This window comes from Vanacampus margaritifer, chromosome 11, assembly GCF_051991255.1.
Source record: "Vanacampus margaritifer isolate UIUO_Vmar chromosome 11, RoL_Vmar_1.0, whole genome shotgun sequence".
Taxonomy (NCBI): domain Eukaryota; kingdom Metazoa; phylum Chordata; class Actinopteri; order Syngnathiformes; family Syngnathidae; genus Vanacampus; species Vanacampus margaritifer.
In genome coordinates, this window is record NC_135442.1 from 20,085,847 (window position 1) to 20,097,780 (window position 11,934).

General features: G+C 41.3%; 1 protein-coding gene across 4 annotated transcripts in view; it reads left to right on the plus strand.

Annotated features, from left to right (window-relative positions):
• kiaa2012 (KIAA2012 ortholog) overlaps positions 1-11,934 on the plus strand; it is a 20,607-nt gene that overhangs the window by 7,202 nt on the left and 1,471 nt on the right. For 3 of the 4 annotated variants that reach the window (XM_077580661.1, XM_077580660.1, XM_077580662.1), the window contains 16 exons: positions 192-411; positions 480-605; positions 718-891; positions 1,007-1,132; positions 1,865-1,939; positions 3,380-3,447; positions 3,561-3,624; positions 3,707-3,941; positions 4,568-4,675; positions 6,152-6,338; positions 6,401-6,536; positions 9,165-9,559; positions 9,744-9,934; positions 10,000-10,181; positions 11,048-11,264; positions 11,336-11,934. The exon at positions 11,336-11,934 is cut by the window's right edge and continues 795 nt beyond it. In XM_077580661.1, coding sequence (XP_077436787.1) covers positions 192-411; positions 480-605; positions 718-891; positions 1,007-1,132; positions 1,865-1,939; positions 3,380-3,447; positions 3,561-3,624; positions 3,707-3,941; positions 4,568-4,675; positions 6,152-6,338; positions 6,401-6,536; positions 9,165-9,559; positions 9,744-9,934; positions 10,000-10,181; positions 11,048-11,264; positions 11,336-11,507 — 2,676 coding nt within the window. In that variant the 3' untranslated portion in view covers positions 11,508-11,934. The remainder of the gene's footprint in view (positions 1-191; positions 412-479; positions 606-717; positions 892-1,006; positions 1,133-1,864; positions 1,940-3,379; positions 3,448-3,560; positions 3,625-3,706; positions 3,942-4,567; positions 4,676-6,151; positions 6,339-6,400; positions 6,537-9,164; positions 9,560-9,743; positions 9,935-9,999; positions 10,182-11,047; positions 11,265-11,335) is intronic. The other variant, XM_077580663.1, reaches the window with a different exon arrangement.

Below are 11,934 nucleotides of genomic sequence, written 5' to 3' on the forward strand. Positions count from 1 at the left end.
TGAGAGATTCAAGACTTTTCTATGTAAAGTATAAATGCCTATACTTCATCTGTCTGAATCTGTGTAGTGCCAATAGCAGTACCAATGTTCAAAAAGAGCAACAGCTAAATACATTCTGGCTCTACATTAGAGCAAGACCGTTAGGGATTTTCAATGACTGTCGCAACTTGTGTTTGTCTTGGATGTTCTAGGTGGGACAAGAGGGTTCCATCATCGACGAAGCCCCCCACAATCAGGGTCTACCTTTTATAGAAGACCACCACATCAATGTGGGGTATGCGGATGGGACACGGATTCCGCAGACGGTCCAAACAGAACCAGCCTGGGTCGGGTTTCACTCCCAAGCATGTCAGAAGGACTCCCATCATCGCCATCTGATTCTTCCTCTTTTACTCCCTTTCAAAAAACATGGTAAGAAAATGTCATGATGGTGTTTTCACTTGAAATGTGTAAGATTGTGTTATTCTTCCATCATATAGAACAGATGAAGTGTAAAAAGACAGCGGCAGGAAGGGATCAAACTGCAAAGCAATTCTGTGAGAAGATATTACATCATGGGCAACAGTCTAAGACATCATCAGAGGTTCTGCTGGGCCTGGTGGAAGGTGCATCAAAATTGAGCATTATTATATGATTCTTTCCCCCCCTTATAGTTGGTCTTTTCTGTGTTTATAATTTCAATCTACCTTGTGTTTTGCTCTGTCCTCTTCAATGAAGAGTCTCAACCTCTCCGAGAGGGAGTCTCAGGATGCGTTACAGGATGCAAAGGGCCGGGCAGGCAGAGCTCCTCAGCATTTTTACATAACCAAATACCCGATCGCCACAATTCCTGTGACTCCAACAATGCAAAGAGAAGAGTGGTCCGGGGGGTTCTCCCCCTGGAGCTGAGAGGTACAGATGCATACACCAGAACATAGTACATAGCATTGCATATATTGCTCTTGTATCAGTAGTCATGATGTGGTGCACAGGCATAGCTAATAATAATATTGTGGCTCGTTGTCAGATTTGCAAAACGGCCAAGCCGTGGGGTGCGTGATTCTCGGCCCTGATGGAGAAATTATTCAACTGTCACTCTATGACAGCTACAAGCACCGACTCCTTGGTGATGGCGATGACACAGAGCAGCAAGGTGAGTGTATCACAGACCTGTAAAGTAATTTTCATGATTGATGTCTAAATACATTAACTCATTTGCTCCCAAAGACGTATTTATATGCTTTTTATATGTTTTTATTTTATTTCATGCTAGAGCATACAGAAGGCTTTGGTGCAGCCTCAGAACTGAAGAGAAGCAATTGCTTGAAGCAATGGTAGTTATTACAACAATGGCCAACAGGTAGCATCAGAGTATAAGACCTTAACCAGGGCCATGTTGCAAAAAGCTCTTTCCCCACAGTTTTAAATGGATTTGTGAATAATAATAAAACACACCTATAGTCTAATCCTAATTGCTGCAAAACGGAAACAGATAGAAATGTACTTCTTTTTTTTGAATGGAAGAAGAGACTCTAATCCTTCTTTCGGTAGGTTCCATGTTTTTATAGCAATAGAACACAATATTTTGTGGGCCTTGCAAAATCAGTCAAAATCCAGTAAAACAGCCGGGAGCGAAGGGGGGCTTCAGTGAAAATGGCTGGGAGTGAATGAGTTTTAAATATGTTTGAAGGTAAGTGCTGAAAACATGTGCAAAGGCTGAGAACAATTTAGTAAAGAACAGAAATATGCCAAATGCTGTTTTTTTTAATCCATGGTTTAATTTAGTATTTTTATTAATCCTATATAAATTTGGATTTAAAAGCTTATAGTGTTAATGAGATGGCCGAAGTCAACATCACATAATCATGCAGTCTGCCCCTTACAGCTTTCCAGGTTTTGTCTGCAGATGGCGAGACGTTACCCTGCGTCATGGTGCTACAACATGAACACGCACACTCTGGTATGTTCATGCAAACACCCCTACTGCGCACAACTATCTGTGCAAGTGAAGCAAAAATACCTAAAGAAAGAAAACTCCACCCATGAACACAATTAGACTGTGCTTTGTGCTCGACTTGTGCTGGGAATGAAAATAGGGCCTTTGGACTCACTGTTTAAAAAAAAAAACATAGACCCCGTCTGAAATCTTGGCATGCTGATAGACTTGGACTTGACTTTCAGCAGTCATATCAAATCAGTCAATAAAACAGTTTTAAAAAACATATCCAGAATGAAGGATTGAATGATCCAAACAGATCAGGAGAAGCTTCTTCATGCTTTTATCTCCAGTATATTTGATTAATGCATCTTCTGACCGACTCGCTCATTCAGAATGTTGTATCTCGGGTTCTGACCAGAACAAAGAGATCAGAACACTTTGCTCCAATCCTAAAGGCTTTACGCTGGCTTCCAGTCAGCTGTAGAATTGATTTGAAAATTCTGCCAATGTTCTATAAATCACTGCATGGTTTGGAGCCTGAAAATATTAAGGAAATGCTGATACAAACCCGGTAGGGCTCTGCAGGCTCTAGTCGATTTGTGGAGTCAAAATTTCAAAGCAAACATGGTGTAGTGGCATTTATCTGTTGTGCTGCACAAAAATAGAGTAAGTTGCCATTGGAAATTTAAGTCAGTCCCATTTAAGCCAGTGCCGCTCAGGTTCCAGCTCATAAATTGTCCCTATGTCTCCACGTATGTTTCCTTGTGCCCTAGCAATGTCCAATGTTAATAACGTTGAGTAGACAAATGCCAGCATGGCCAACTCTATGCAACAGGTTGCTGCAGCGCTGCCGTTTGTTATATAGCTATCAATGAAAATGTTCATGCACTTTTCTATTCAGTTAAATATCAATTGTGGTGAAGTTACTATTTTGGTATGTTCCAACTTAAATATGACTTGAGACTTAGTTTTGCATGTAAAAAAAATTGTGAGCCTAAAGACTTGAGAATTGACTTGGATTGGAACCTCAAGACTTGAGCTTGATTTGGACTTGTAAGTCAAAGACTTGAGACTTGTCTTGGACTTGGCCTCAGAGACTTGTGCCCATCTCTGAATCACGGATTTGCAAAGTGGACACTTGGAGACCCCCTTCCACCCCGATCGTTCGTGTGCCAATATTAATAATCCATCTGCAGTGATTCAGAGGATTTGATGCATGCTGTTATGATAATTAATTAAATATGATAATATTTACCACAGATGTACACAGAGCTCAGAGTCTGTCTGCGTTTACCCTGATCAAATTCAACAGAATCACGTTAGATTACCTGTGCCAATACTTAGACAAGGTTTCTGCAGGAGTAAGTTTAGATGACTTTAGGCTACTTAAAGAACAACAACCTACAAACAAACAAATGGCAGTGAAATTTTTATAGAATTTTTTTTTCTGTCTCTGTGTAGAAGAAGATGGAGAACTGAATGTAAATATACCATCAGGGGATGTTGAATATTGTGCACCTGTTAAAACTGTGAGTTTTCCCTACTAATTTACAATCTTGTGATGTTTTAACTAAGCTTAGCTTTGTTCATTTTGCATCTATGGCATCTAAACAATATTTTGTACCAATTGTTATTTAACTAGTGTTTAGATCCTCACAAGTCTGCAGAGTCTGATATAAGACCACACAGCAGCCATGTTAATAAAGGTAATCCATTTATATATCCATCATCCGTTTATCCTCTTTTTTTTTCCCAAAGTACGAGTATTAAAGTCAGTCCTTGTTTTAGTGATTACAGCAAATGAAACCATAAAGAAAGCAGATCCAATGGAGGAAACACGGTGGGAAGATAAACAAGATGTTAAAAAACAAGTTGTGAAACCTTCACCAAGGGTGGAGGAGCCTGCAGGAGGCAGCACTGCGGAGCAGGATGAGAAGGAGTTTGAACATCTACCAAAAGCCAGTTTAGAGCCAATTGACCAGCTTGCGAACGATATGATTAACACGCTGGAATCTGGATTCAGGTATGAACTTCATTCTGTAGAATTAAATTGTAAAGTGGAGCCTACAAAGTCCAACTGCTGTCTATGACACTGGTTGACCCATGGAAAAAATGTTAAGATTTAAAATTCATATGTGTCAATATGTTAGCATGTGTGTATGGTGTATTTAATAGTTCGTATGGCATATTTAGGGTATTTACAGTATATTTCTTTGATTTTCACTTAATGCCGGGGTTGGGTGTTTTGAACATCATCCCTGCAATGGAGTGGAGTTTACTGTGTATTTTAATTTTATCTTAATATTTGTTATATGCGGAAAACTCACCTATTTGCTGTGTTGTACTCAGGCGAAAGCAAAACAAGTATTTCTTTGTCAAGATGATGTCATCTTTGTACCAAATAATTATGATGAAGAGACTTGAGGAGCTTCATTGAGACAAAATTAGTACTTTGCGACTATCTTGTGGCTTTCATAGGCGGCCTTCAATTATTCCTGGATTTTCAATATCCACGGCAGGGCTTCATCCCTATTCCTTGTGAATACCTCAGTTTTACGGTACCACTGTTGATATGTTCACTTTTGGAGGTTCCATTGTATCTAATGAGGTTATTGAGAAATGAAAATATTTCTGACTTCGCCTTGGCAGTACCACCTCCATCCAGCAGGACACTGTCGCTAGAAAACCATCGGGAGAGGAAGCTGCGGTGGGACTGAATAAGGACTCAGAAAGTAACACCACTGAGGAAGCTGCATGGTGAGAAAGCATGAACGATGTGTTCAATGACCATCATTGTTTTCGGTTGTATCACTGGAGCTCATGTTTGGGGTGGTTGCTACAGGTAAAGTTAACCGCAATTTAGGACCATCCAGATCCTGAAACAGCTTGGCTTTAGTCTCAGGTGCTTCTTACTCAACTGGTGGAGACAAGCTTGTTTACCTGCCAGTTGAGTAGATGCACATGATGCTACAGCCAATCTCTGGCAGGGTTTTGACTTTCTGGACCTGGATTCCCCAACCGTGACTTGACTTCCGCTTGTCTTCATTTGCATTGTGGATGAGTTGAGTCCTGTCCCTGTTGACTTTGGGCACTGTGAGAAAAATGGTGGTAAATTTGTACCTTTAAGGTTCCAATGGTTTGGTACCCTCTATGGTACACCTATTGCTGTCAGGTTCAGTAAACCTAGAACAGGGATAGGGAATCCTGGTCCTAGAGAGCCATTGTCCTGCCTGTTTTAATGTCTCTCTCCTCAAACACAGCTGACTCAACTGATCTGCTAATCAGCAAGCTTTGTAGAAGCCTAATAATGATCTTGTTCATCAATCAGATGTGTTGATAGAGGGAGACATGGAAAACAGGCAGGACAGCGGCTCTCGAGGACCAGGGTTCCCTATCCCTGACCTAGAACATTTAATAAATAATAGACAAGGAAGGAAGACTTTTTTTACTGGCAAGGAGTACGGACAGAGATGTGCTTAGTTACAATCTCCTGCCCGTTCTGAGGCACACTCTCCCGAGCCCTCTCTTTTTATTTTTTTTACAGGGCGTTCCAACAACAAAATGTTTGTCCGTAGCTTGTGATAAGGGCACAGTTCCTGTTTTCCAGCTGCAGCTGCAAAGCATGAGTCATGCTTTGCAATACTATAAGAGTAAATATGGGATAACTTCTGTACATTTATTCTAACAATTGTACCCTTTCTATTATGTAGCTAGTGGTACATATTTTCACCCTTTATAACAGGGGTAGAGAACCTGCCTGTTCTTTGATGTCTCTCTCCAGCAACACACCTGATTTGATGAACAGGATAGTTATCAGCTTGCTGATCATTTGAGTCAGCTGTGTTGGAGGAGGGATACAACGAAATCAGGCAGGACAGAGGCTCTCGAGGACCAGGGTTCCCTTGAGGACCAACGAAATATAGGTAACAATAAACACTTAAAAGACCATGATTAACGACCTTAGGACGAAAAAAAATTCACAATTGCATGCCACAATGTATCTTGAGTACTGAAGTGGCTAAAAAGTACACAAAAAAAACAGATCCCCCCAAATTGTAATGAAGGTTGGCTGGTGTAGCAAAAAAAAGAAATGAAAACAAAAAAACAATGGCTGCAGTAAAACTGATGAGTTTTGTAATAGCAATAATTATATATTTAAAAAAAAAAAAGTTCAGAACAATATTGAACTGTGTAAGATCTGTACATTCACATTGATAACATATGGTCATGTAGGGGGAAGAATGTGAAAACTGTCAAGTCACAAGAAGAACCAATGCGATCCAGAAAGAACAAAGCAACAAATTTGAGGAAGCAGAAGAAAGAAGAGAGTGATGCTCGCCTGACTAAAAGCAACATAGATGACAAGCAGACCAAAAAAAATGCAACGAAGACACAAAAACATTCTGCACTAACATCTGTGGTGAGGAATCTTGTGGTTTGTTGTCAATTTCATAATTTTTTTGTGACAACTGCATGATACAGTTTCAGAAAAAGAAGAGAGCCATCAATGAAAGAGAGAATGGTGACATGAGGGCAAAAGAAGCAAATAAAGTAGAGAAAGGAAAGAAGGACGAGTCGACCAGAAAAACACGACGAACGAAGCTAAATCACAAAGATGGTAACACGATACGACATCATCATACACGATACAAAACTATTGGGCGTAGAGATGGCAAATCCAGGTCCAGAAAGTAAAACCCTGCCACAGTTTGGCTTTGGGCCCATGGTGCTAGCTAGCTAGCTGAGCTTATCCCCCTAGCAGGTAAACAAGCACCCGGGGAGTTAGCTCGGGAGCTAGCTAGAGAGCACCTAGGGCTAAAGCCAAGCTGTGGCAGGGTTTTTACTTTCTGGACCTGGATTTGCCACCTCTGATTGAGAGCAGAGACTAGGAGTAGGCAAACTACACGTGAAAGGACCCTTAACCCATTAAGGCTTAACGCGCCTGGCAAAACATGCCTCTAAAACCTATGGGTGACTTTTGAGTCACCCCCGAAAACCTGAAGTTTTCCTGGAAATCCAACTAAATTAAAAAATAATTGATATCTCAGCTCCTGAAGCAGATAGAAACATAATGCCAAAACCATTTTAGAGCTAACACTTGTGGCTTTTTTTTTTTTTAAATTATTATTAGAAACCTTCTATATATATATATATATATATATATATATATATATATATATATATATATATATATATATATATATATATATATATATTTATTTATTTTTTAAATCAACAAACAAATGTTGCATCTACAGGTGTATAACTCCAAATATATTTACTTTCAACACTGGAACGCAGTTGGAATAACCTCGGTGGTCGGGGATCAGGGTAATTATTCGTCGTCCATTCCGTTACAAAGCCGTCAACTTTTTCAACATCCTCATAGTCTACAAACATATTTCTTAACAGTATATCACTGTCGACTCGTTACACTGATTCGAATTTCTCCTGCGCCGTCCTCAATCCTGTCATTTATTTAATAACTCCTGCGAATCTGTGTCAAACGCTAAAATAAAATTCCAGGACATGTTATGAGGCACTTTTATTGTGCATATTCTGATGCATTTCATCGGCTAAGAAACCAAGAATTGGTCAAAACACAACAAAATGAAATACCCGCTCTCCCGGGTTTAAAGAGAGAAGAGTGCAGGTGTGCTCCCGGCTTTAACGGTAGAACCGCGGTCATGCGGTCCCGGCCTTAATGGGTTAAACATTTCTCTGCGAAACTACAGGTAGACTCATCAACTTGGAACTTCCCTCAAATGGTTCCCACAAAATTAGATGCATAGAATTGTGCAAAGAATTTTTGAACTCTAGCCCAATGTGAATGATTTATTAGGTGTGTCCCAATACTTTCTTCTATGAATACACTGGGTATGAAGTAAGAGTGAAAAGAATGGCTAAGAACATAAAGCCCCGTCCAGACGAAAGCAAAGACGGCTTCGTTCCTCAAACAAATCTCATACACACAGAAGTATTTCAAGACTTGCGTGTGTCCAAAAGAAGATGCTGAGGACGTTTAACGGCTGTAGTGTATATGCTAAGTCTGGAGTGGCGCTGTAGCGCAGCCACAAGGAGTTAACGGAAAGCGTAGAAGAAGAATCAGCAAAGAAGACGGACACTTTAAAAAAAACAAAACAAAAAAAAACTTTATTGCAATCTACAGAACAAACATGGCTTTGCATGTATGAAAACAGGAAAAAGACAAACACAGGAGAAGTGACAATGGCGGGTGATTCAAGTACGACACTACTTGTTGAACCTGGGAATAAAGAAGCAAAATAATTTGCTGCATAAGCAAGCTAAGGAGGCACCGTCCACACGAAAGCCAGTTTCAATGTATCCTCACAAGTTTCTTTTATCGCTTAAGCCATTCGTTCACATAACGGCGCGGTTTTGGAGCTTGAAACCGATCTCTTTTGAAACCGGGCTCCAGAGTGGAAACATTTCAATACGCGCCCTGTCCGCTTCCGTCTGGACACCTTATGCAGGATGCTCCTCCAGCGATGACGTAATGGTCACAGCTCGATTATGACGCATTGTCGCAGATTGATGACGTATGCGCCAATTCTCGCGAACTGCCAGTCTGTCAACAACAATGGTGGATAGCCGTGTTGTAGTCGTTTTGCGCAGTCTCCTTTGCTTGCTTATGCTTTTGCAGCAAAATATTTTGCTTCTTTATTCCCATGTTCAACAATTGGTGTTGTACTTGAATCACCCGTCATTGTCACTTCTCCTGTGTTTGTCTTTTTCATGTTGTTTTGATACATGCAAAGCCATGTTTGTTCTGTAGATTGCAATAAAGTTTTTTTAAAAAGTGTCCTTCTTCTTCTACGCTTTCCGCTTACTCCCTGTGGCTGCGCTACAGCGCCACTCCAGACTTGGCATATACATTACAGCCGTTAAACGTCCTCAGCGTCTTCTTTTGGACACACGCAAGTCTTGAAATGCTTATGTGGGTATGAGATTTGTTTGAGGAATGAAGCCGGCTTTTCTTCTGTCTGGACGAGGCCTCAAACTCGGGTCCTTGAGGGCCCTAGTCCTGCAAGTTTTACAGGTTGCCCCCCTTAACATACCTGAATCAAATGATCAGGATCGTTATCAGGTTTTGCAGAGCTTGCTGGTGAGCGATGCTTTGAATCAGGTGTGTTGCAGGAGTGAAGACTGTGGCCCTCGAGAACTGCAGTTTGAGACCTATGGTTTAGAATATTAAAATATTCCATGTTTTTCCTTCACATTTCAGATGGTCTTAATGTCCCCTCACATAAACAACAAGATGGAGGTCTGGGGAAAGAGGAGGTGGCAGCTGAACAGGAAAGAGGCGAAGGCTTTTACCTAAAATCCCCGGAATGTTTTGCTGAAACACCAAAAGCGGACACCAGCATAGAAGAAGACAATGAGTGCCTTTCCACTGATGACAACCACAGCACTGACAACAGTGTCCATTCAGTTAGTTTCCAAATGTCTCCTTCTGTGTCCTTGGGCCTCAATGCGAGAAGCTCGCTGAGGTCTTCCTGTGAAGGTTCATCAGGCGACATGAGGAGCCTCACACCCTCTCGAGGCCAACTGCCGTTGTCATCGTGCTCCACCATCATGGTCACAGAGGAGCAGCTGATGTTAAAACTGGTGAAGACTGAGGTTAGTTTGAGGCACAATATAAGATGATAGTATATAAGTATTGTTAATTGATTTTTGTTTTATGCATACAGTATGTCAAAATGTATCTGCATGTTTTAAGGTTGACATCAGTGTGATTTGATGTTTTGCATGCAAAAGCCTTTGAGAGGAAATCAGCTAGATTTGAATCCGGTGCCATTTATAGGCCTCCAAAAGCAATGAGAAGGAGACCCGTCGTCGGGCCGAGCAAGTTGAGATACGGAGGCAGGAGGCGGAGAGGAGGAGGATGGAGCAAGAGGAGGAAGAAAGGATGCAGCAGCAGGCGAGTAAGCGGACAAAGGATAACATGAGGAACGAGCTGGCGGAGGAACGGAGAAGGAGAGCTGAACATGTCAGGTAAGAAACTTCTTCAGCTTGTGTTACAAAGCTTTGATGTTGCTATTTTGTTTCTCCACACATAGACTGAGGAAGCTCGCAGAGGAGGAGGTGAAGAGGAAGCGTGAGCAGGAGGAGCAGCAGCGAGCCGGACGGGAGCTAGCGGAGCGGGAGAAGGTGAGGAGGCGACAAGAGGAGAAGAGGCGACAGATGGAGCAACTGCAGATGAGGAGAGAGGAGGAGGCAAGGAGGAGGAAAGGTAATAAAGGTAATAATACTAATAAAAAATAATACCAATAATAATTTGTTTATTTAGGGATGTTGGATACCACTTTTCTTGAGACCGATACGATACTGTACTCAAATATTCAGTACTCGCCAATACCATTAGTACTTATGATACATAACATTTCCAAAAAAAAACGATGACAGATCATTTAAAAAAATGACATGTATATCCCAACTACAGCAAATTTCCTTAAAATTTAATGAAATTAATGGCAATTATATTTTTTTCAATTTGCTCGTAAAAGTCATTTTACATAGCGCACACAATAAAATGAATTTCAAAATAATCAATAAATAAGATAAAACAGATAATCCAGTGGCCAGAAAAAGTCCCAATCAAAATATGTGGTTGTACAATTTCTTTTTAAGGAATACAATGAAGTGCAAAGAAAGCTTTTTAGTGTGTGATGTTTAATTACATCTTATTTTGAAATGAATGAAAATTATTTGGAAGGCTGCTCTGTATTTCCATTTCCTGTTTCACATTCTCCGCTCATCACAAATACAATGCAGTATGTATAAGAGCTATAATCAGCATCTGCGATGGCTGTAAACGGCACGTTCTATTTTTAGCACCGCAGCTCAATGACGTTAAGAGGCAATTACGCGTGCAGCAAACGTAAACGAGGCAATTAAACACGGCAAAGTTACATGAGCTACAAACATATATAACACACATTGAACCACAGATACAGTATAGGTGATATTACTCACAACAAGAGTACTTATTCTCAGTAACGCACACTGAAGTGGCCGGAAGTAATGAAATGAACAAGTGTTACCTCATAAGGAGACACACAGGAAATACCTGGTATTGGTGCGTGCTCATCCCTAATTTTATTGTAGTGGAAGTGGAGCATCTCCACCTGGAGGAACTGAGGAGGGAGGAGGAGGAGTGCAAGCTCTTGCAGGAGATGGACGAGGGTGAGAGAGATGAGTACCATGCTATGAAGGCGCAGGAGGAGGAGAGGAGGACCAAAGAGGAAGAGCAACCAATGAGGGAAGACGAACGATCTTTGACGGCAAAAGAGGAGTCCGGCATGCAAGCGGAACTACTCTCCACGTAAATACAGTATCATGTTTTTTTGTGTGTGGCCAATATCATGTTGTGCTTATCCTTGCTTCTCCATGCAGGCAGATGACACTGTTGCAGCAGCAGATGGCCTTCAAAAAGGGTCTCCTGCTGGAGGCTGAGGGGATGGGACAAACCCAGAGAATTTCCAGGCCATGGGTCTACTCCTATTTCACTTTGTTGCGGCTGCTGGACCTGAATTCCACTCAACCTTATGAGACCATACTCTCTTAAAACTGCTGCGTCAAAAGTAACCCAAATTGGGTGAAATAGTTAACAGTAGTGCTGGGTCTAAAAGGAACTGAGCCAATGCTGGGTTACTTTTACAGAGCGCATTGGCTTGAGGATTTAACCCAGCAGGGGTAAAAATTACCCACCCTGATGAGTTAAAACCACCAAGAAATGGGTTACCAAGTTAAGGTATAGCTGTGGTTTAAAAAATGCACTGTTTTCATTGCCAACATTTTTGTTAGAAGAAGAAACAACTTTGTCCTGTCAGAGGTCACCACAGCAAGTCCCTCGCATGATATGTTTGCACAGTTTTCACATTGGATGCCTGTCCTGATGCAATCTGTCCATCTATCATGGGAGGGTGGTCCACCCTCACCAAACCTTGGACCTTGATCCCTGCAGATGTTCAAAGTGTCAGAAGTCAGCGGTG